Source organism: Equus przewalskii, chromosome 12, assembly GCF_037783145.1.
Source record: "Equus przewalskii isolate Varuska chromosome 12, EquPr2, whole genome shotgun sequence".
In the NCBI taxonomy this organism is placed as follows: Eukaryota; Metazoa; Chordata; class Mammalia; order Perissodactyla; family Equidae; genus Equus; species Equus przewalskii.
In genome coordinates, this window is record NC_091842.1 from 12854062 (window position 1) to 12879561 (window position 25500).

Below are 25500 nucleotides of genomic sequence, written 5' to 3' on the forward strand. Positions count from 1 at the left end.
GTTTTTCCTTCTTTATTTTTTGTGTCTCTGGTCTGCTTTTTAGTTTAGTGGCTACCCTGAAGTTTGTATTCAGAATCTCGTGCATAACATAGTCCATTTTCTGATGGCCTCTTATCTCCTTAGTCTAAACTGATTCAGTCCCTTTCCTCCTCCTCTTCTAAGTTATTATTCTCATATCTTATTCCAACTTGTGTTGTGAGTTTATGGTTAAAGTGACAGGATTCTCTTTGTTTTTGGTGTTTTCCTTCCCTTTAGCCTAATGCTATAGTCGAATATTTGCTATCCTATTCTGATTCTGCCTATCTATTTGTCTCCTTCTCTGTGTTTTGTGACCCCTTTCTCCCTTTTTTGTTTTTGCAGGTATGAGGGCCTTCTTGAGGATTTCTTCTGGGGGGGGGGGCAGTCTCATGGCTATGAAGTCCTGTAGCTTTTGTCTGTCTGGGAAAGATCTAATTTCTCCCTCATATCTGAAGGATATTTTTGCTGGATAGAGTATTCTTGGCTGAAGATTTTTATCTTTTAAAGTTTTGAATATGTCGTTCCATTCTCTCCTAGCTTGTAAGGTTTTTTTGTTTTGTTTTGTTTTTGTTTTGTTTTTTATTTATGGTCCATGGTGTAGCACAGCTGTGGATTCTGTCAGGACATACCAAATATTAGAAATAACAGGTGGGGCCTCTGTGGATGTACCTCATGTATTATTCTCTATTTTATGAGAAATGGTGTGGGGTTCTTGGATAGTATGCTTAATGTATTGTATGGTGGATTGACTTAACAAGTGCAAGAAAAATTTACCCACAAACTCTTGAGCTGAAAGTTTCTATGTTCTTAGCATAACTACACCCACAGTTTTATTAGTGCTCACTCTCTTGTTCTCATTTTTTTTAATTAATGTTATGATAGATTACAACCTTGTGAGATTTCAGTTGTACATTATCGTTAGTCATGTTGTGGGTACACCACTTCCCCCTTTGTGCCCTCCCCCCACCCCCCTAGCTTGTAAGGATTTTGCAGAGAAATCTGCTGAAAGCCTAATTCCTTTGCAGGTTACTTTCTTCTGCCTTGCTGCCCTGAGGATTCTGTCATTCATTTTTTCCAGCTTTACTACTATATGCCTTGCAGTTGTTCTTTTTCCATTGACAAATCTAGGAGATCTGAAAACTTCCTCCATACACATTTCCCTCTCATTCCCTAGATTTGGGAAGTTCTCTGCTATTATTTGTTTGAGCATGCTTTCTGCTCCATTCTCCTTCTCTTCACCTTCTTTAATACCTATAATTCTTATGTTGCATTTCCTCATTGACTGGGATATTTCTCTGAGGCTTTCTTCATTTCTTTTTAGTCTTAGCTCTCTCTCCTCCTGTCTGGAGCATTTCAACATGTCTGTCTTCGATTATGCTGATTCACTCCTCTATGATGTCCACTCGAGCATTCAGGGAATCCGTATTTTGTTTTGTCTGTTCCATTGTGTCTTTCATCTCTAACATTTCTGATTGATTCTTCTTTATAGTTTCAGTCTGTTTTGTGAAGTAGCTCCTGAAGTCATTAAATTGTTTCTCTACATTCTCTTTTACCTCATTGAGTTTTTTGATGATAGCTATTTTGAATTCATTGTCTTTTAGCTTACATATTTCTGTGTCCTCAGGACTGAGTTCTGGGTACTTGTCATTTTCTCTCTGGTCTGGAGATTTGATGTAGCCTCTGATGTTGGAAGGTGGGCTCTTCCTCATTCTGATATTATTCGGTTGCAGTTACAGCCTATTGCCACTGGGTGGGGGTTGAGAGCTGCATTTTCTGAGCCCTCCACCTTCAGCCGAGATGGTGTGGCACCTGTCCAGGGTGGGACACTGTCTCCTGCGTGCAGTCCCAGGTTTCCTGATCAGCTCTTGCTTTCTGCTCTCCTGGGATTCTTGGCTTGATGAGGTCACCCCACGGGAAAGCTTGTGCCCTGTTAGAGGGCTTCCCTCTAGGCTGCAAGACTCTAGGGTGTCCTTGGTGATCCAGCAGATAAGCGACCCCTTGCCTGCTCCTTCGCTCTTGGAGCCTCCCACGGCAGCTACCGCAGTCTTTAGAGGAGGGAGTGAAGCTCTGTCTCACCCTGTTCCAGCTCTTCCAAGGGGTGCTCCAGCCTCTCCGCCCTCCCTCAGGTGGCTGCTGTGACTCTCCGAGGATTTTTGTGCTTTTAGGGTATTTTCTGTTGGAATATGGCTGCTGTTTTTTTGTTGTATGTTGGAGGGGAGAGAGTCCCGGGCAAGTTCACTCTGTCATGACACTGACGTCACGCCTCCACGTCAGTGTTTTGACCTCAAATGTGAAAATGCACATCCCTCCACGGCTCTCTCTATACTGCCTCTACTAAGTCATCCGAGATGCTCAACTCTTCATGACCGAGGCAAAATACACTGTATGTAACTTCACTAAGAATACATAAGGCCTATTCACTAATATCTTATCATGTGAATAAAAATTAATAAAAGCTGAGATTTAAACTACTATAGAAATGAAATCTGAAAAACGATCGTGCTATAAAAAGGAACAAGAAGGCATTACCTTTACTAATCTAGCTGCTTGTCATTCTCTTGACACTCTAGCAAGTTACATGAGAATACACAGAATCTACACTCCAAGATAAAACGGAAATTCAATTGGAAAACAACTTCGATTTTTTTTAAGTTGAATAAATGGTTTTTAAATCAGTATTTGGGACAAGTTGATGCAGAATTAATTAGCACTACTTTTGAAACAGGATTAAGGAATAAAAGAAAAATGCCTCTCAATGGCCAAACAAAGTATCTAAGATGAATCCTTCCACATTTTAGCAGCATCTGGAAAATAATTATAAATTATTCAAATTTAAGAAACAAACAACCACACTGAGGAAAAAACTTAATACTCTTTCTGAAACACTAAAAAAACCCAAAATGTGTGTACTTCAAAGGATCAATATGCTACACTGGCACTATGGCCCATAACGTATTTGGAAAAATACAAGATTCAATTTATTATTTCATCACTATAATTTTAATCAGTAGGCATATTAATATCACATACTTTTTTAATATAAATATTTTTTAAAGCTGTGCTTTACAATATGATATCAAGAACACAGAGCTGATATAGGTTATATAGGTAATCATTTTGACTGTGTAAGAAATTTGATCAGAATACTGTTATGGCAAAAGGAATGACCCCTCTTTTTAATCATTCGTATTCAGCAACAGTGAAAGTGCTCTGCGTGCACACTGGCTCTGAATACACACCTCACTTCTGTTTCACACCTGCGATGCTATCCATCACTGTTTTGATGATTACACAGTTCAGCATAAAAATGCATCCCACTCAGATTCTCCGGAAGACTGATTAGGCAGATAACCTCCCAAGCACAAAAGCTTTTATTTTAAGACAGGTATTATGCAAATATAACACGGAAATCAGACTCGCTGTAATTGGGATAAAAAGACAACTGTAAGAACTCTGTACATTTAACACCTATCACATTTTTGTGCACTCATCTTGCATTCCCTGTCTTTCTTCCTCGTCTCTGAAGTGCTAGATTAAAATGTATTTACACTACAGTAACTAATGGGCTTAATATGAGCAGAACTACATGTTTGAGAAAGCAAGACTTTCTAGGAAGAAATCTCTAAATATTTTCCATATTATATGTTTTTATAACCTTTCTTATAAAGATGGAGTTTTGTATATGCAACACCTGCAGACAGAAATCTACATTTCACTCAAGTCCAATCGAATATATCAAATATAAAATAGAGACATGAAGCGACCTATGACAGCAGCAGTGATTCTTGGGGCAGCATATGCAAAATCCACTATTTTGCTATCTATTTATATCATAGTGGTCAGAAAAGAAAGGTGCCAAAACTCCCTTTCCCATTCCACTTGAACTGGTTCCCCACAATGGAAACAAACATCTCCTGTGACATCAAGTTGTCATCAGCTTGCATGATCCCCAGCTCACTCAACCTTTTCTTCTTCATCTGGCCCTTCTGTGTGGAGGCTGCAACTAGCTCATTTACAATTTCACAATTGTCTTCAACTTGCTCAGAAAGGTCAGATCTTGCATAAAGCTCCATTTTACCAGTTGCACATTGAATCAGCTTGTCTAGTTCCACTCTTTCAGCTGCACTGGCCTCTTCACTGGTCTGAATTTTAAGTGCATTATTTTCTAGAGAAACAAATTATAACAAATAAAGTTAAATATACAAACCAATCCAACTAAAACATATATATTTCTACAGTCTGTTAAAGCTTTCAGGCTTTTTCTGCTGAGGGTGCCTACTGTCACCTGACTGGATTTTACACTCTTTGCCATAATTATCTCAAAGAGCAGTTGTCTTACTCTTCACACCAAGGTTTCCTGACCCTCATATAGGATTACCAATTTTGAATTCTTTTCTCTTGTTATCCTGGAATCTCATTCACTCAAAAGCCTTTTCCTGGATATTTACTACCCACTAAGACTTCTAGATGGCCCCTATGACGCCCGCCCCTGGTGGTACTTTCACGATCGTTAAATGGCAAAAGGGCTTTGCAGATGTAATTAAGGTTACTAATCAGTTGATCTTTAGAAAAGGAGACAATTCAGGAATACCTAACCTTATTAGGAGCCATTTAAAAGCAGGTTTTTTCTGGCTGGATGAAGAAGAGGAAAGCATGAAGCAGATGTGAAGCATGAAGAGATTTGCCTTGAGGGAGGTTCTCTGTTGCTGAGATGAAGGAGGTCAAGGGGCAAGGACCTGAGAGCAGCCTCTGGAAGCTGAGAGCAACCCCCAGCCAACAGCTAGCAAACAATGGCACCTGAGTCCTACAGCCTTGCAGGAGTGAATTCTGCCAACATGGATAAGTTCAGAAGCAGATTCTCTCCCCAGAGCTTTCAGACAAGAGCCCTGCCCAGCTGACACCTCAACCTCACCCTTGAGAGACCCTAAGCAGACAACCCAGCCAAGCCAACCTGGACTTCTGACCTACAGAACTACAAGGGAAATAGAAGCCCCAGATAACTGGAGTGGCTCCTGAAGGACAACAAGGGCTACTCATCATCCGGTGCACCGTCCTCACCCATGCCTAGGCCCTAATCTTCCTCTGACTGAGATTCCAGAGTGATCTGGGTCATGGCTTCAAATTCATGAATCTCCCACTGAGTTAGCTCAGCTTTGCTGTCAAGAAAGACAGTTGACAAGGAGTCATTTACTTCTACCAATAAAAAATAGAGGCCAACTCCATGATCCCCTCCAGTAATGCAGGCTTCAACCCGCACATTCACTTCTCTGCCTCCATCCTTAACAAATACCAGCAGAGGCCACCATTGCCATCATATGCCCATCCTTATTCTACAAATTTATAGAAAGCCAAGCATGATGAGAAGGGACTTGCAGGACCACAGAAACCACACATCAATGTTTGAATGAATAGTTGAACTAGTTGATCTGGAAAAATTTTTTTTTTTGGAGGAGGAGGATTAGCCCTGAGCTAACATCTGCCAATCCTCCTCTCTTTGTTGAGGAAGACTGGCCCTGAGCTAACATCCGTGCCCATCTTCCTCTACTTTATCTGTGCGATGCCTACCACAGCATGGCTTGTCAAGCAGTGCCATGTCTGCACCCGGGATCTGAACTGGCGAACCCCAGGCTACTGAAGTGGAACGTGCACACTTAACCACTGCACCATCAGGCTGGCCCTGATCTTAGAAATTTCTTTTCCCCTGAGATTCTATAATGTTATAGCTTTACCATGCCTCTCTTTCTCCACACCCAAATGTATGCCAGTTTTCCTTTTTAAGGAGGAAAGGAAGACTCAGATTTTTTTTTTTTTTCCACTGTGAAATACAGCCTTTATTTTAGGTGACCATTAACCCAACTAAAAATAGAAAGATAGCTTACTAATACAAGGCGACAACTAGCAGTATTTTCCATAGGAGGATCCACGCTGCTAGTGCTCAGCAAGCAAAGTCAAGTTTCCCATCCTCTCTGGTTCTCTAGCATCCCGCAATCACAAACGAATTCAGACTGATTCAACTAAAATCTTGGAGATGGCGGGGCCCAAGATCAACATTTTTAAAAGCTCCTCGGATGACTCTAATGAGCAGCCAGTGTTGAGAACCTCTGCTTTTAGCAAACACATATGTTTTGGAATAAGAATATGGTCATCCTTCCCTCCTTCTAAACTTTATATGCTGTTGAGCTTAGTTATCTGGATCTCTGAGAAGAGGTGGGACCTAGCAGAACATTAGGAATCACAGATACCTGTTTCCTCCTGTAGATTCACTGTGATACTGTGAATCTTGAGTGCAAACTACAGACGCATGCTTTTTGGAGTATTGAGATAAAGTCTGTAGAGTGGCATATTGCCATTCTGCTACATTTCTCTGTCAACTGCTATGTGTCACCAAAACCCCTATCCACATAGCAAAGAGAAATAATCCTACTGCTCTCCTTCTGTCCACAAATTTTTCTACAGTTTAGGATCCCTTTTTAGCCTGAGGCTTTTTTTTTCCCCCAGAGTAGAGAATGTTTCTAATCATGCTTTTTTTTTTTTTTTTAATTAATGTTATGATAGATTACAACCTTGTGAGAATTCAGTTGTACATTATTGTTAGTCATGTTGTGGGTACACCTCTTCCCCCTTTGTGTCCTCCCCCCACCCCCCCTTTTCCCTGGTAACCACCGATCAGATCTCCTTGTCAATATGTTAACTTCCACCTATGAGTGGAGTCATATAGAGTTCGTCTTTTTCTGACTGGCTTATTTCGCTTAATATAATACCCTCGAGGTCCATCCACGTTGCTGCGAATGGGCCAATTTTGTCTTTTTTTATGGCTGGAAGACTCATATTTTTAATCAGAGTTTAATGCTGAAATAAACTAAATTAAATCTGGTTTTTATTTTTAAAAATTACCAATTATAGCATACCTTCAGTTTCATCTTGGACATTTTCTTGCAGGTCAGAGAAAATTGTAGGTTTCACCAAGATAATACCATAACCTTCATTATTGTGTATGACATTATTCACCATGGATATTTTGGAAATGTCATAATGCTCATCTAAGAAGTCCTGTGACATTGAAAACAAACATTTTAAGGAACATTCAACACTGCCTACTTTAAAAATCCTCTCACTTTTTTCAGGATATTCTAAAAATAAAGTAGAAAGTTATGCTTATTAATATGTGGTAGCACAGTCTGAGCTCTAAGGGACACAGCATTCCTCTGTCATTTTTGCAGATCTATAGATAGTAAAGTATTCTCACGAGAGAGTTCCAATCACCGAAACTATTGAAACAACAGAACCCAACGTGGGAATTTAATAAAGTCTAACTCTGTCTTAGGTGAAACCATTCTAACCTTTGGAACGAGGGCATTTCAGCAGGTGCTCATCTTTATGAGGATCCCTTCCTTGCAGTGAGGGATCCCATTGTCACTCAGGGTGCACTTACTCCCAGGATATATTTCTATACCAGCACCCTACAAGTTACATTTTAAGATATTGACAATCAGTTTTTAAAAGGCAGGACTATACAAGAAGGTTTATTACAACCACTTCTTAGCCTTTAACATAGTGCAAATATAAAGTGTTATACAGAGAGTTTTATTAGGTATTTCTAATCAACATTTCCATTTGCTCCATTTCCAGAAAGATGCCTGTCATTTACCACTTTCACAAACACCACACACACAATACACTGGCTAGGAGTATCAACTTGTGATTACTGCTCCACTCTCTTTCATTCTGGACAATCAGTCTTCTGATCCTGCCTGCCTCCCCCAGAAAAAAAATTTCACTGAAAGATGCACTTATTCAAAATGACTAACCTCTCAGAGATATTCAGTTAGAGAACAATATTTGAGTATAGTAAAATATTGTAATTTGAGGATACAAATAAGACCCTATTTTTTTTTTAAAAACACCACTTTTAAAATATCCCAACCTAACTTAAAAATCACATCTATGAATTAAACAATTAATGGCCTCTACTACTACACAAATGTTAAAATTAGCAACCAACTCAAGTGTCTCATTTATACAGAGTCACCAGAAAGATCTATGCATGGTCCAATTCTCTCACACTGTCTCTCAGCACCACATGGTACCAACAAGAAAGTAACAGTAACAGGAATAATTTATTTCCTCATACCATGCTAGGTACTTTGGGAAGTAAAAATAATTCACTCAAACCTCTATAGTTATTTAAGAAATCATTTTTGGAATAATTTCATATGCAACATCATATTTGAAGAAGAGTTGTTTCTAAACATTTATGACACATCTACTGCATGTATGTTGTTTTTCTAAGAGTAGTACTGTATCATGAGAAAACATTTATTATTACTTCCCCTTTGGGGATTACTAGAACATATAGGGCTGAATGGCCCACTACACACCAACCCAACTCTCTATAGAGAGGTAAAAAGATCTGCTGGTTGGGCCTTCAGCTAAGAGATTTCATTTTGGGGTTATGTACAAAAAAGGTTTAGGGACAATAACATTAAAAATACATATACAACAAAATAGTTAAAATTAAATATCAAATTATCAGGAATCACGTAAAACTTAAAAAAGGAGAATAACTTAAGCCAGCAGCTACCTAGCAAACCAAAACCAAGAGGTCATAAATGTCATAATTAGTTGACAATGATTTGAAAGCAGCCATGGAAAAAATGCTTTAATGAGCAATTATGAACATACTTAAAACAAATGAAAAATGAATGTCTCAGCAAAGAAACAGAAGATATAAAGAACCAAATGGAAATTTCAGAACTGAGAAAGACAATAACTAAAATAAAAAGCTCCGTGGATGGGCTCAATAGCAGAAAGGAAAGAACCAGTGAACCAGAAGATAGAATAGAAATTGCCCAGTCTGAACAAAGAGAGAAATGCCCTGAAAATAGCAGTGAGCAGAGCCTCAGGGACCTGTGCGACTACAATATAAGATCCAAAATGCGTGTCGTCAGGGTCCCAGAAGGATCTAAATCTGTCTTAAAGTTATAGAGAAATTGAGAGATGTATTATTTTTCTTCCTAATCTCTGTTTTGAAAATGCTAAATAAGAACTTTATAGGGGCCAGCCGGGTGGCGCTGTGGTTAAGTTCACACATTCCACTTTGGCGGCCCAGGGTTCACCAGTTCGGATCCCTGATGCAGACATGGCACCATTTGATAAGCCACGCTGTGACAGGCGTCCCACATATAAAGTAGAGGAAGATGGGCATGGATTTTAGCTCAGGGCCAGGCTTCCTCAGCAAAAAGAGGAGGATTGGCAGCAGATGTTAGCTCAGGGCTAATCTTCCTCAAAAAAAAAAAGAACTTTATAGAATCAAGTCTGGCTGACTTAGTACATATAAGTGTCTGAACTTCTTGGAAGAAAGAGAACAAGAGTATGTATTTATATCTTGGTCCCACATTCTATTTGCTTACTTAGAACTTAACCCTAAACTACTTCCCCAAAGGATAAGAGATTATCATACCTTTGCACCACATAAATCTGAATTCTTCATTAAAAGTTCTGCTGATGTTCGTACTGTGACCCCTGTAGTTTCACACTGCAGTACACAGTTTTCCAACGTCGTCTTGCCATGGTGAATGACTACGATGAAAACATGCAATCAAATGCTTTAAGAAGTAATCTATCTTTTCCAATATTAGACATGGCCTAGAGTTAACATTAGATATAGTCTAAATATTTCTCAATAGCTATCATTTAAAATTTGTTACTGGGATTACAAATTCATAACTTACAAAATAATGACTATTTTGAGTTATTTTCTAAACTCTAAAAGCAGCCTTCTTAAAAAAGAAGGACTTGACCTCAGAAATGCAAAATCAAGTTAAAAAGCACTTTTCATTACAAAAAAGTATCAGAAAGCAACTTTCATGAGTATCTTGAAAGGGAGAGGAAAAGGAGGCCCAATTCAAGAAAGGATCCTAGGAACAAATACCAGCACAGCGTGAGGACGGCGGGTTTGAGTGCAGGGCGAAATCGAATACGAAGAACACAGACAATACCGGAATGTCTTAAAAGAAAAAAAGTGATCACACAGAAACCAAATTTCAAGAATAGGCTGAACTATTTTTCACGTTAGAATAAGCCTCCTAAGTCATCATGCTATGTACATAATTAATCAACCTTTCATATACTCAGGAATGGTGTTTTATTAAATTGTATTTTCCAGAGAAAGTAAGGTTTTCTTTCAAAGCCTAAAACACATAATACACGAAATATTCAGACACTTACTTAAGATTCCTTCTACAGCATCATGCTGAACAAATTTTATGCTTGAGATTTTAATATCTGTGCCCGTACAATCCACAAAAGTGTCTCCTTTGCCCCTCTTTTCTATCACAATATCATCTGGTAGACCATATCCTAAGGCAGAGAGCAAGATTTAAGAGGAGTGAGAGGAAACGTCCAATCACAAAACTGCTACAATAGCAAATGATCTCAAATGATCCAAATGATATTTGAGACCAGTCAACCTAGTGGCATTTAAATAAAACCTAACTATCTCCCCACATACCTTGTTTAATTTAAACCACGTGTACAATTTTTAATAACAACTCAGTTTGCCCATGTATCAGGAAAACTACGCTATCAACCATCTTAGACCAGCTCAGCACTAAATTCACTTACAAAAAACTACTTTAAAAAAATAAATAATCCTAAGTACTCACAACTGGTCAAAGGGCTTTGAAGCATTTAGCCCTTATAAGCCTTTTTTCCAACTGTAAGATTCTATTTTTCTAATATAAATTAGGTTTGAAAAAGCCTAAGCATTTCTCAAGATTTTCTAATTTTAATATTCTCTTAAACAGATTGACTTAAAATAGTTTTAGCTTTTGGAAAAATTGGTCTATCTTGTTAACCAATAAACTACATTGGATCTCTAGAAATCTTAATCAAACTAATAACGCAGGCCAGACCTCTGAATGAGCTTACAAAAAACTGGAATATCAGAAAACTAGAAAATTTGCCTGACTTTCATCATAAAACAGAACCACATAGAGCTGTAAGAAATAACTCTCATTGTCTAAAATGAGTCTTTGCTTGAGGAAATGAAGCTACAGTAGCTACATTAAACAGGCAAAGTCACTGAGGTTCCCCATCCGTGAAGAGTGCAGACCACTCTTGGAGGCACTAGAGAACGCAAGGACCCCAGACCCCGTGATGCCACCAGTGATGGACTCCGGATGACTGGATTATGAGTAATTTTTTTTCTGATTCTTTTTATGCATCTGTCTGTACTTTCCACATTTTCTACAATAACCGTTGTTTTTTCATCATCCAAAAAATAAAAAATACAAAAAGAATTGCCACATTAAGAAAAAAACAGATTATTACATAAACAAGTTATGTATTCTTAGTAGTTTAAAACAAAACCATCACCTAAGTGAATGGATGTCCTAAATAAGAAAGAAAAACCCTACTATAAGTGTTGTTAATACCCTACACATAGTAGGAGCTCAACATATATCTCTTATTTTAAGTGTTACCTACAGGTCAGATAAGCTAGCAGACAAGCCTGATCTTACTCATGAACAAGTACTCCCTACATCACACTAGAGATACCATCTGATTCCCCAGATTCTCAGAAATGCCCTCTACCAGTAATTTTACAGTCATTTTTACACTTAACTATCAGAATTCTATATCGTTAGTTACGACATTTTGGCAATTACATTATAATTTCCTCACCAATCTAGGAAGAACTCTTACCCACCACTTAATCTATAATATTAATGCTATTTTCAATATGCCAAAAAGTAAAGTGTTTTTATTGCAATGATTTATCCTACAAATGTGTTATTTATACACATACATCTATTATATATCAAATATTGGAGAAGAGAAAGAACAAAAATTACACACACAAAACAAAACAGGGGTGAGGTGATGTACGAGTGAACAGCAGGCAATGAAACCCTGAATGGAACAGCCTTGCTTCCATGAAGAAGTGCTGACGATAAAGATAAAGAACACAGCTTAACCAGTTTGTGAACAGCTGCGCAAGTCCCCAAATGATACATGACTTTTTGCTTTATTGCTAACTTGAAGTTCTTTTGGTAAATGATTGAGCAGGTGCATCTAAATTTGACACGTTATGGAAATATACAGGACCGAGATGAAGGACTGCAAAGTGACCTAAATTTAGGAATCACTCTAAATGTACAGTAAGATTATAACTGCTAAAAAGTTACCTTTTTTTTTTGTAAAGACTTTATTTTTCCTTTCTCCAAAGCCCCCCAGTACACAGTTGTGTATTTTTAGTTGTGGATCCTTCTAGTTGTGGCATGTGGGATGCCGCCTCAGCATGGCTTGATGAGCAGTGCCATGTCCGCGCCCAGGACTCAAACTGGGGACACCCTGGGCCACCAAAGCAGAGCATGCAAACTGCACGAACTTAACCACATAGCTATGGGGTCAGCCCCTAAAAAGTTACTTTTAATAGAATCTTTCAACATGAAAATGCAACGTGTAGAATTTGTGACACTCAGCAAAGTCTTAAAGAATTAAAAGATTTTTGATCCATTTTCAAGTTGGACCTATACCTCTCACAAAAATATGCTAAATTTAAAACAAAAAAAAATGCACCAATATAGCCACAACATATACAAAATAAGAATAAGCAACAAATAAAAAAATACTAAACTTTAAAAATATATTGCTGAAAATATTCTATGAAAATAGAAATGAGATTTTCTTTCCATAAACCACTTCGAATCTGGAAAGTATGGTTCTTCCTAATGGTCCTCTTTCTCTGTGTTTGCCTTCCCAACACATATAAGGCTGCAAAGAACCACACGTCAAGTTGCTCAAGCACTGAGTCAATCCCCTGGACACTTGAAACACCCCTAATGCTTCCAGGCAACACATCCTCAGTCAAGTGAGCTGCAATCCTATTCCTGGAGCTTCAACAAGGTCAGTGACGGACCGTTTTCTTCAGCAGATCATGCATGAGAGTTTGGTTGTATGATCTTCATACTCACCTTCCAACTCAATGGAGTCAGCAATGGAGAATGTGCCATGTACCACGTAATGGCCAGGACAAACAATAACAGTGTCACCTTCATAGCAGGCATTTATAGCAGACAATGGATCACCATGGAACTGGAAAACAACAACATATTGCAAATGTGCACCCCCAAAAGCAACCTGAGTATTCCTGCATGCGCCTCTTGTTTCCTTTGAAAAGGAAGCCAAAACTGCCTAGTAACTATTTCCTTTGCTACTGCACTGAGCCCAACGCAGGCTGGTAAGTGACTGGTGCTGATGGAAGGCAGCACTCACACTACTTCCCACTGCCCAGAAAGCAGCTCTGGGAAGCTCCTGTCAACATACTCTGCACAATTCAGGAAAACCCGGGGTGGATGCGAAGGGGAAAAAAACCACCTGCAGCAAGAAATTTTACCTGAATCTCTATTTCTTCCTTACTGGGCTCCTGACAAAGCCTGTCCCTGAGCAGGGACCACAGCAGACCAGTCATCATGGTGCAGGCAACCACGTGGGTGACCTTCTGACCATTTGGACGGACGCCCTTTGCTTGGATATTACAATTCTTCTGATAACAAAACACATATCTTAAAGAAACCAAACAGACCTATCAGTTCTCAGTAAGAGAGCTGGTTAGAAAAGATGCCAACCGGCTAAGAAGGACAAATATGTACCTCAACAAAGGATTCTCAATGAGTTTTAGCTTTTGTTTCAACTGTTCGATCTCTGAATACAATTTTAACCCTTCCACCATGGAGATGTTTTCCTGCTCGGAATCAGAGCTACAGTTTGACAAACTGCTTCTCAGATTTAAAAATTTCCTGTAACTCTCTTCACATTGAGACAAGAGATTGCGGTAGTCAACAATAAGTCCCGAAGGAACTCGGTTTTCAAGGATGTCATAATGCCTGCAAGTTTAAAAGTAAATTGAAATCTACTGCCTTTCAGACACATTTTCTTATCACTAAGACAGTCCATTTACTCCTCAAAGACTCAGTAAGAAAACTGTTTTATAGTGTATAACTCAGGTATGTTAAGTCTTTCTGAACAGCACTCTGAGTGGAAGCTGTTGAAAGTTCTAAGCACCGCTTCACTAAGGTCACTAATTGTTCTTCTTTTGAGAAGTTGCTATTTTTTTCTTAGGTCTAAGCATTTGTGCTTTAGAAACACTGAAATTTCATGTTGCACAATTTGTATTATTCGTATTTATATCATTATTTAATAAATTATTTTCTCATATAGTAGATTCAAAATCATAAGTGGATGGCAGAAGGCAATCTAGGGTGGAGGTGGAGAAGGAAGTATCCCAAATAGTTTCCTAACAATGTTTAAGATTATCATATTTATAAGATCAAAAATTAAAAATGATTCAAATCATCTAGTCCTTCCTCACATTTAAGGCGCTATGGCACAAAATTATGCTGAATATTCCCTCAGGAAGATTTTGGAGTATTTCAAAAGCATAATAAGCCTTTGAGATTCTGGGAGAAAAAAATAAAACTTTCATTACTAGAGAGTGATTAAAACAAAATAAACTTAGTACTGGACAACTCTATTGGCACTTAAAATTTATTATTAATTTATATAACTCATCAAATGCATAGGCAGAAAAGAAAGTACTTCTAGATGCCATAAAATAATTTATGAATGTACAATCAAGTTAATGGATGTGAAATTAATGGATTTGAAAATAAACTGCAATATTATTGTCATTATCTGTAGTTGTAAAATAATTCCTTTATTTTTCATTGAAAGTATATTGATCAGCTACGCCAGAGGCCAGAGCTTCTCAACCTTGGCTGCATATTAGACTCACTGGGGAGCTTTTAAACATACAGATGCTCAGGTCCCCATCCAGACAGATTAAATTGGTCTCTAGAAGTAGAAAGGTATTTTTTAAAGTTCCTTGGGGATTCTATTTATTTATTTATTTTTAAAGATTGGCACCTGAGCTAACAACTGTTGTCAATCTTCTTTTTTCTTCTTCTTCTTTTTCTCCCCAAACCCCCCCAGGACATAGTTGTATATTCTAGTTGTGAGTGCCTCTGGTTGTGCTATGTGGGACACCACCTCAGCATGGTCTGATGAGCAGTGTCATGTCCATGCCCAGGATCCGAAGTGGTGAAACCCTGGGTCGCTGAAGCAGGGGGCACAAACTTAACCACCCGGCCACAGGGCCAGTCCCCGGACCCTTGGGGATTCTAATGTGCAGCCAAGGTTGAGAACTACTGCCTTAGATGATGTTTTTTTTCACTCAGTCATGCTCTAAATAAGATGGGGGAAAAAAACAGAACCACATCCTAAACATACTTACATCAAATTATGGTGAACATTCAAACAGTATTTAAAATGAATAAATAATAAATTTATGTTTGCTTTTCAAGTAAATGAATTAGGTAAAGCTTATAAAGCAAGGATTTCATCTACTTTGGTTAATCCACATTCACTTAGAGATATTCTAGAAATCCACTTCACAAGCAAGGGGATCAAACCACTGACTGCTTGACCAGGTCTATTAAGTTAGAGAGATGAAGACTCATATTTTAAAATAAGTTTCTTAGCATCTCAATATCTGTGCCAGTCAGCTTCTTTCTTCTCATTATAGTGATACTTCGTAGTGTGGAAGCAGTGAACCAACATCTGTGTCTCAGATCCATGAGCTTTGAAGCAGAGTGTTTCAAATTACAAAGGAAAAATATTTACCACACCATGCAAAATCCAGACAATATGGTCCAATTCCCTTTATTTTATTTTATTTTTTTTATAAATTCTTTTTTTTTTTTTAAGATTTTATTCTAATTTTTGTTTTCCTTTTTCTCCCCAAAGCCCCCCGGTACATAGTTGTGTCTTCTTTGTTGTGGGTCCTTCTAGTTGTGGCATGTGGGAACGCTGCCTCAGCATGGTTGATGAGCAGTGCCATGTCCGCGCCCAGGATTGGAACCAACGAAACACTGCGCCGCCTGCAGTGGAGCGTGCGAACTTAACCACTCGGCCACGGGGCCAGCCCCGGTCCGATTCCCTTTAAATCTTGCCTGTTGACAGCTCTACTCCTGTCTTAGCCCAGGGACCTTTATAAAGAATCTGCCTACGTTTGATAACATTCTAGTTTCTCTATCACGTGTCAAAGTTTCTTCTCAATAACTAAAAACAATTCCTCCCTTATGCTTTCCCATCTGCCAGTGATGTACAAGGTATGTGCATAAATCATTTCTTGCTGCTCAAACATGTAAGGCTGTCAAATCAGAATAGAGTTTTTTCCAAGTAAAGGTCAAATTTGCCAGATACTTGATATTCACCCACCATCACATCTCACTTCAATCAAAATCAATCACTGCTCTTTAAGAGCAAGTGTATCAAAATTAGAAAATATGAAATTTGTTGAAATTATGGCATTTTATTGAATACACTCTGGGAAAATAGGAAATGCACAATGGAAAAATTGGAAAAGCTAAATAGAAATCACAACCAATTTATGAAGAGCTGAAATCAGACACACACAGTTCTAAACCAGGTAGAACCATTAAGCAGACTTCTCACATATTTTTCACTTTACTATTTAAACCAAGAGAAACTTACTAAGTCAAACTGGATTCCAAAATGTAGAGGGTTGCTGTCTTATCTCATGTAACCAAACCATCTTTCATACAGGGAAAAAAATTACCTTCTACAATTTTTTTTAGAGTGCAACTTCTAAGTGTATTTTTATTGCTGCACTGTCTGTTAAAAGACTACTCATGAATATAAGAAAAATTACCCGGGCTTCGAGCACCATCTAGTGGAGGCTGAATGCCACATTGAACAAAGTCAGTGCAGAACAACTATTTGGGTTGCATGGTTGATGTTTGGTATTTTTGTATGCAAGGGTTTTTTCCTACCAAGATACAATAAATTAGAAGAAGAATGTGTTTAGGTATTTTGAAAATTTTTATTCACCACTAATATTAACTATTTAGTATGTTCTCTATTTGTCAAATAAGATGTAAGGACAAGAACTTGACAAGACATCCTGAGATAAATCTGTTCACTTAGCCTAGTGTGTTTCACTGTAGGAACTTACAGTAAAGCCATATATCTTTAAAAGTACTCTTTAAAAAAAGTCTTCTATAATTCAATTTAATTTCCCTGTTTTTCAAACGACTGTCTTTGAATTTAACACATTAGTTCAATTGAGTTTTACTCAGATTTACAAAAGTTGTATGTTTTTGAATTCTGGTTTCTTTTTTTAAAGATTGGCACCTGAGCTAACAACTGCTGCCAATCTTCTTTTTTTTTTCCTGCTTTTTTCCCCAAATCCCCCCAGTACATAGGTGTATATTTTAGTTGTGGGTTCTTCTAGTTGTGGCATGTGGGACGCCACCTCAGCGTGGCCTGACGAGTGGTGCCATGTCCACACCCAGGATCCGAACCAGCAAAACCCTGGGCCACAGAAGCAGAGCACGCGAACTTAACCACTCGGCCACAGGGCCAGCCCCATGAATTCTCTGCTTTTAGACTCAGTTTCTAAACACTAAAAGTAGGCTTCTCTGCACTTGTACAAATTCCATATAGTAACTTGTCGATGGGTTGTACTATCTGTACATCAGTCTGTTTCAGTCTGGCCCCTGACGTATGTACACACACGGGTAAAGTTAAACCATGGGTAGCTATTTTTCCAACATGTGCAAGGTTACTAAGGAATACTTACAATCTCAATCGAGGTTCAACACATCTGACAAAATAATCGTACTCATCCTCCTCTTCTTCATCCCAACTCCTCCAAATGTTTTGGTAAAAAAACCTGAAAAGGAAAGCAGCATCATTCAAATTCAATCACTGGCTCAAAATGTTAGGGTGTTGGAGGAGTGACAGCTAACGAGTAAATCCAAACAATTCTACCAACCACGGTGGAGAATGCTGCGGATTTGCTAGACGTGCTTGATAATCATGAGTCCTTCTTCAGATGGGAAACTTCTTTAGAAGTTTCTCTACAACCCTGGTTCTGGTAGGACTGTCTTTTTATAAGAACTATTTATTGACCATCTGTAACCAGGTGGATGGTAGTGCCATTTGTTGAGACAGAAAAAACTAGGAGAGAAACAGGTCTGGGGTTGACAATAAAGAGTTCTGTTTTTGCCATGTTCCAGTTGAGATGCCTGTGTGACCTCCAAGTGGATGATGTCTGAGTGCAGAAGAACATATAGCCCAGAGCTCAAGGGAAGGGCCAGGGCAGGAGACACAAATCTGGGAGTTGCCAGCATGTCGATGGCATTAAAGCAAGAGATGAGATCATCTAGGGACATAATATAAAGCAGTAGTTCTCCACCCTGGCTGGACATTAGAGGCCCTGGGAAGCTGTTAAAATGGATTCCCAACCCTACCCCAGACAAATAAATCAGATTCTCTTGAGGCTGGCGGGGTGAGGGGGTGGCGCACAGCGGCCATGAGTGTGCAGGATCCATATTTTTTTTTAAAGTGCCCAAGTGATTTCACAAATTTTGTATTATAGAAAATTTCAAACATATACAAGAACAACTAGTATCATGAATATCATGGGCCCATCACTCAGCTTCAACAGTTATCAACTCACGGGCAATCTTATTTCCTCTCTACCCCATACCCCTTACTTCTCTGCTCCCCTCCCCTCACCATCCTGACATGGATTATTTTAAAGCAAATCTCAGACATCACATTTCATTCATAAATTTTTAGTATGTACCTCTAAACTAAATCTTTATACCAAAAAAAATGCTTTTAATTCCTTAATATCCAAATATCCAGTCAGTGTTCAGCTTTCCCTACTTGACTCTTTTGTTGCTGTTTTACACTTGGCTTGTTCAAATGAGGATCTAAACAATGGTCAGCCACTGCCTTTAATTAAATCACTTTCTTCTATAGATGATCCCTCCCGCTTTTTCTTCTTGCAATTTATGTAATAGTTTCCCACACTCTGAATTTTGTTGATTGCATCCCTATAGGGTCCTTTAACATGTTCTTCTGTTCCCTTTCTTTCTAGTAAACTGATAGTAAGATCTAGAGACTTGATCAGCTTTAGGAAAGCCTTTTTGGCAAGAATACTTCAAGGGAAGTATAATGTAATTCCATCAGGAAGCACATCATACCCGGTCATCTCTTTTGATGATGAGGTTAAGAACAATCAATGGATTAAATCAATGATCAATGGTGCTGTCAGCCTGATCCATCTACTACAAAGGTCCCCATTAGCTTTTTGCCAGTGGTTGTAGCCATTGATGATCATTGCCTTGAACCTTTATTTCATTACTGGTTGCAAAATACTGATTTTCTGATCCTATCATTCTTTCTTTATGTATTAGTTGGACTACTCCTATAAAGAAAATTCCAAGGTGATTCTATCATGCTTCCAATGCTGATTAGAAAGAGAAAAGAACAGACAGCCTAAAACTGATCCTTGGGTAACTCCAAACATTCTAAAGTTTGAGCATGAGAGGAAAAGCCAGCCAAAATGACTAAGAAAGCAAGCCAGTAACACACTATCAGAATGTTGGTGTCCCAGAAGCTGGAAGGAGAGTGTGTTAAGAAGATGGGAATGATTAGACAACTAGAATGTGACCAAGAGGTCAAGCAAGATGAGATCAGAGAAGTGACAACTGGATACAAGAACATGGAGGACTTTGGTGACCTTGAGCACAGTTTCAGGGGTGCTGCAGGGAAAGAAACATTACTGGAATGCCAGGAAATTCAGACTGTGACTATAAGTCTGTCAAGAAGTTCTGCTGCGAAAAGGAAGGAACAGTGAAAATGCAGCCATCTCTTAATTCTTGTAGGTTGGACTGCCGATCTCTTCACTTTCTAGAATCCATCTTTAACAAAACAAAACAAAACAAGAACCTGAGCATGCCTTTACTGGATAAAGAAACTCTGCTGGCTCCTTGTTGCCCTCAGAATAAAGTCCAAATTCCTGAGCCTGCTGATAGTCCATGGATTCAGTCTGGCCCTAGAGCCTCTCTTGCCTCAGAACCCCTGCATGCAAACTCCTAATTTCACAAGCTCTTTCAAACCTCCATGTGGCATGCTGGTGAGGCTGCCAGAAGTGCCTTTCACCTTCTCCACCCGGGAAGCTGATATTCACATTTCATGAGCCAGCCCTGCTATCATCCTCAGCAGTACCACGTGGGGCATTCACAGATCATTCACATCTGCACCTCCTCCTGTGTGTATTCTCTCAAGACACAAACTTGGGAGTCAACCTTGACTTCTCCATATCCACTCATATCTCCTCATCCCTGATACCCACTCCACCACCAAGCCCTAGCCCTCCCACTTTCTTAGTGAGCCTGACTCTGTCCTCTCCGTGTCCCTCCTCGAGTCCACTCGCTTGCCTCTTAACTGGTCTCCCTACTCCATCTCCCTCCACTTGTTTTCCACACGGCAGCCAGAAGGAACCTTTGAAAACACAAAGCGGATCATATTCACCCTTGAATGAAAACCCTTCGATGGTTTCCCACTGCTCTTACTGACAAAAACGATTAATTGGCTAGCAGCCCTGCATCTTCTGATCCCTGACAAGCTCTCCACACCAGTTCCCTGAGTCTCTCTCATTACCGCCTGTGTTCCAGCCATGCTGGCCTCTCAGCTCCTTGAGCGCACTGAGCTCCTGAACCATCTGTTCCCTCCCCGACCCCTGCCAGAAGCCCTTTGACCTGCCAAGCTTCAGACTCAAGTTCAAATGTCATCTGCTCAAGTTCAAATGTCATCTGTTCAGGCAATAACCACGTAACAGCAACCTGATTCAGTCTTAGAACACTGTAATTCTTCAGAGCACTCACTGCGGTTTCCAATCACGTATATATCTTTGTGCAATTATTTCATCCAGGGTCGTCTCCCACCTGTAGCCTTACAGCTCCCTGGTGATGGTGACCATGTCTGTTCCATGCACCAGTCAAATTTAACCCTCAACTCAGAACCAGCACTCAAGTATTTATTGAATAAATGAACAAATGAAAACCCTCACAATTTGACCTTTCCTGTGCACTGACCTCAAAATGAAGAATAAATTTAGCCAAGCTCTCCTTCAAATAACACCACTACTAATTCCAGATACTTGTCTTTCTGCAACTTCTATACACATAAGACATTAGTTCTTTGATTCCTGATTCCCTAAACTCATCAATTATTCCTTTATCTTCAAATGCTTCAATTGACGGATTACTGTCAGTGAGAGAAACATAAGGGAGTTATTTCAGTCTGGACAGAAGTCAGTTCTTTAGATTTATATTGCTTGGCCTACTATTGAACATCTAGGGTTAAATGTTCTGACATACAATTAAAAATTTTCAATGAGATGTCTTGGAAGCAGGACCCAAGACACTATGCTTCTTTGTAGAGCATTCAAATTAAGCTCAGCAAAACTAGGTGAACTCACTAATGGTATAGAAACAGGAAAGTACTTTTTAAACTAGAAAACACCAAGGAATATTATTAACACGATCATTATATTATTCAGTCTTCCAGCTCCTGGAGGAACGTAAGTCCATTTTTAAATAGCCAAAAGTAAGCCTTTCTTAGTGAGCAGATTTATAAACAGAAGATCCAAAGGAACTATCTATATCAGCAACTATATGACAGAAGATTTATCTGAAAAACTGAAAAAAGTACCTATAAATTCAGGTATGGGCTTTCTTTCTCACTGAAGGGACAAGGGGTGCACTTATGCAAGTGGAAATCAGTTATGTCAAAAAAGGATGAAAGGCAGGAGCACATCCCCTAAGGATCCTGGAAGGGGCCTGAGAAAACGCCTTCTTAGGCCAGACGCATCCTTGAAAACAACGTGTGCAGGCCTTATCAGCGCACAGGTCATGGTCCACCACCTCTTCACTCCTTCCCTTTCCTCTCATATGCAAGTACATCAGCCATAAGCCTTAGCATCCAGAACTTTTAAGATAGTTTCTAAATATATATAAACCAAATTAAGAATCCTCTATCCTTTGTTAACATTTGGGGACAATGAGTGAAAGCTATACAGGAACTCTTTGTAATATTTTTTTCAACTTTTCTGTAACTCTGAAATTATCTCAAAAGGAAAACTTCAACCATCTTCAAATTTTTTTTAATTTAGAAAAGACTCTCCTGTCTTTGAATATTTTAAAATACTGCAATGACCACGTTTACAGTTTGAATTTCAAATCTAGGTATAATACAGACCAGAATTACTGCATTTCGTCCAAAGTTTCTGGCCTCAGGTTATTTTTATCAACTCTCTTCCTACCTGACATGCTCAATTGCAAGTGCTGTCTGGTCAAATACTCCGGAATCATCAAAAACCACCCACAGCTCCTGCAGGGGCAGCCGCTGCTCCTTCAGCTCGAGGAGCTCTTGCATACACTCCAAGGTAAAAGTGCTCACTGGAGAGTCACAGAGGTATGGGTCAGCGAGGCTCACCACCGCCTTCAAGGCCACATAGTCCACATCTATGACCTGAAATTTAAAATAGTGCGACTTAACACACGGAAATCAAAATTAAGACACACAGAGGAAACACTGAAAAATCTCTCAGAATCCAAGTTCTACTTCAAAATAATAAGAACTTACCATCTTTCACAGGTCAGGTTTCTGGTGTTGTCTGTGAAGTTTTTCAGGGAGGCAGAGCAAGAGGGTTGTTTTCTATTTCAGTGGAAATCACCCACGTTCTCCTTCACAGGATCAGCTATGATTCTAACTACAGCTAGCAACTTACAATAGTCAAATATCTCACAGTCTTTTTTTCCCAAAACAATTGCACAAAGCTGCATTAAAGTAAAGAGCTCTTCCCTATACTCCCTCTCAAACGAGTTGAAGCCTCCCTCTATTTCCACAACATGTCCGTCAATGGCTCCTCAATAAACAGGGATGAGAGATTCTCAACAACGCCTAAGGTTTACTTCACTAAAGCTTCTAGGCTCCTCCTCACTAATTTCAGTGACTGTACCTAAGGAAAAGATTAGAAAATGCTAATCACATTTGGTTTGGGCTGTATGTAATTATGTTTCATAAGGCTTCAAAATCATAAGATGTGATTCAGCCAGTGGCATGTCTATTTTTGTGTAATATGATGTTTTTAATCGACAAAACTACTAAATAAACAGTGGTGAGGGTAGCACTCAGACTGGCAAAGTAGTTTCCATAGGTGGTTTCAGGGAGGGCATCTGACACTATAATTAGCAGCAATCTTTCTCTCCCCCCACCTCTTACAGTTTCTCCTTCCTTCGACTTCTTTGCCCCTGTTCAGCCACCAGAATTACTTGACCCAACAGATGACCAAAGGGTACTCATGGGGCTACGACTCACAAACACCAACGCACATGAGCCCCAGAGGACAGCAACACCTTACTGGCTTTGTGACAATCTCTCTATGCCTCAGTTTCCTCACCCATAAAGGGAAGGTATAATAGTATGCCTACTTCAAATAAATTAAGAGAATTAAATAATTTGTTAATCACTTACAACAGTACCCATCACATAGTATACATAAATGTTTGTTAAAGAAGTAATAACTTCACCTGACACCCATTAGGATGGCTACTATCAAAAAAACAAGAAAAACTATCAAGAAAACAAGTGTTGGCAAGGATGCAGAGAAACAGGAACCCTTGTGCACTGCTGACAGGCAAGCAAGATGGTACAACTGCTGTGGAAAACAATATGGTGGTTCCTCAAAAACTTAAAAATAAAATTACCATATGACCCAGCAATTCCACTTCTGGGTACATACTCCAAAGAACTGAAAGCTGGGTCTCCAAGAGATACTTGTACACCCATGTTCATTGCAGCATTGTTCACAACAGCTAAAACATGAAGCAACACAAGTGTCCATCGATGGATGAATGGATAAGCAACATGTGGTATATCCGTACATCAGAATATCATTCAACCTTAAAAAGGAAGGAAATTCCGCAACATGCTACAACATGGATGAACCTCGAAGATATGCTAAGATAAATAAGCCAGTCACAGAAAGACAAATACTGTATGATTTCACTCATACGAGGTACTTAGAGTAGTCAGAATCATAAAGACAGGAAGTATGACGGTGGTTGCCAGGGCCTGGGGGAGGCGGAAGGCGAGCTGTCCTGCACCGGGTGTAGAGCTTCAGTCTACAAGATGAAAAGAGTTACGGGATTGAATTGTGATGATGGCTATACAACAACGTAAATGTATTTAATACCACTGAACTGTACACTTAAAAATGATTAAGAGGGTAAATTTTATGTTATGTGTATTTTAACACAATAAAAAAAGAAGAAAAGAAAGAATACCTTACTTCAGCACCATTCTTTACAGCCACTTTGAAAGTATCCCTTTTTCACACATTATTTCACTTCATCTTCAGCACTCCGTAGGACCATTGGCTCTGTTTTCCAGATAGGAAAACTGAAGCCAAGTGACTTCTGCCAGGTCACAAGAGGGGTTGGTAGTGTAATTAAGTCACAATCATGTTTTCTCTCTGTCAAGACTCTTTCCGCTACACAACGCAACTGGAAATGTTAAACTAAAAACCTGAACCAGCTTAAAATATCAAGAAAAATAAATAAATAGTGGGATCTCCGTAAATAGGCAGAAAGGACTGAGAACTAGATCTGGGTTCTATTTTTAGCCTTTGTCCAAAGTTGGCTCCCCCAGCTTCGAGCCTGTCACCCCTCCGTGCTCAGCGCAGTTATCTATAGGCCAAGGGTTCCGGTTTCTTCTCTTTCGAGAAAGCGGAGTGTGGTTCAGGATCTCCTTCGAGACGCGGAGGAAAAAGACGAGCCCCCTCTCCACCAATCACGGCGCCCAAGCCTCCGGGAGCGCCCCGACAGCGGGCTGGGAGCTCCTGGCCCGGTCCCAGCCCCTCGGGCTCCAGGAAGCGGAGGCCAGACCGGGCGGGGAGAGGCGGGAGTTGCCCGGTGCCTCCCGACGCTGACGTCACGAGAGCGGCTGGGGCCTCGCACGGCCACCGCGTCCCCCGGCCGGCGGGTCCGAAGGCCTCAGACAGGCGCCAGCGGAGGCACCCAGCGCCGCAGGCCGCGCGGACATCGGCCGCCGCAGGAGGAGCTCCGCGGCCGGCAGGGCGGGTGCTCACCTTTCTCGAGGGGCGCCGGCTCCTCCTCGGCCGCCCGGCCTCTGCGCTCCGGCCCCGGTGCCATCGCCTCCGACCGCAGCCAGCCATCTGCCAGCTCCCCGCCAGCCATTTCAAATTTCCGCGGACGGTGCCTCGCCCCGCGACGTGATGACGCAGGCGCTTCTGATTGGAGACTGCGCAGAGGTTCTCGGACCAATGAGAGGAAGACTTGAGCTGCCCGTCTCCACACGACCCCGCCCCCTGCAGCCTCTGCCAACGCGGCGCCGGGCCTGGCGTCGCCTACCAGCTGGCGGTCCGCTGCTCTCCTCCACGCTCTTGGTCTTGGGTTTGCTGGAGGCCGGTGGACACAGTTGAACTGGGCCATAATTTTAGATGATTTCCGAAAAACGAACAAACCACGCCTGGAAATGGCATTGTTAACCTAAAAATGGCCAAAGTGAAAGGCAGTG

The 25500-nt window shown here is 40.1% G+C and overlaps 1 protein-coding gene across 1 annotated transcript; it reads right to left on the reverse strand.

The window, feature by feature from the left end:
* Positions 1-1328: 1328 nt before the first annotated feature.
* SHCBP1 (SHC binding and spindle associated 1) lies at positions 1329-25269 on the reverse strand. The gene is made up of 10 exons (XM_070566465.1): positions 25052-25269; positions 22223-22431; positions 17684-17776; positions 13674-13907; positions 13418-13586; positions 12996-13116; positions 10246-10377; positions 9479-9597; positions 6927-7068; positions 1329-4183 (listed from the first exon to the last, which is right to left on the reverse strand). The coding sequence occupies exons 1-10, from the start codon at positions 25136-25138 to the stop codon at positions 3858-3860; spliced, it is 1632 nt and encodes a 543-aa protein (XP_070422566.1). The 5' UTR covers positions 25139-25269; the 3' UTR covers positions 1329-3857.
* Positions 25270-25500: the final 231 nt, after the last annotated feature.

What these genes read in the sequence shown, in the direction of transcription:
- SHCBP1 (XM_070566465.1), bottom strand. Translation starts at nt 25,138, where the DNA reads ATGGCTGGCTGCGGTCGGAGGCGATGGCACCGGGGCCGGAGCGCAGAG. An exon ending in CTTGCAATTGAGCATGTCAG is followed by an intron (nt 17,777 to 22,222) that starts GTAGGAAGAGAG and finishes TTTCCTTTTCAG; the next exon opens with GTTTTTTTACCAAAACATTT. An exon ending in TGACTCCATTGAGTTGGAAG is followed by an intron (nt 10,378 to 12,995) that starts GTGAGTATGAAG and finishes TCTCTGCCTTAG; the next exon opens with GATATGGTCTACCAGATGAT.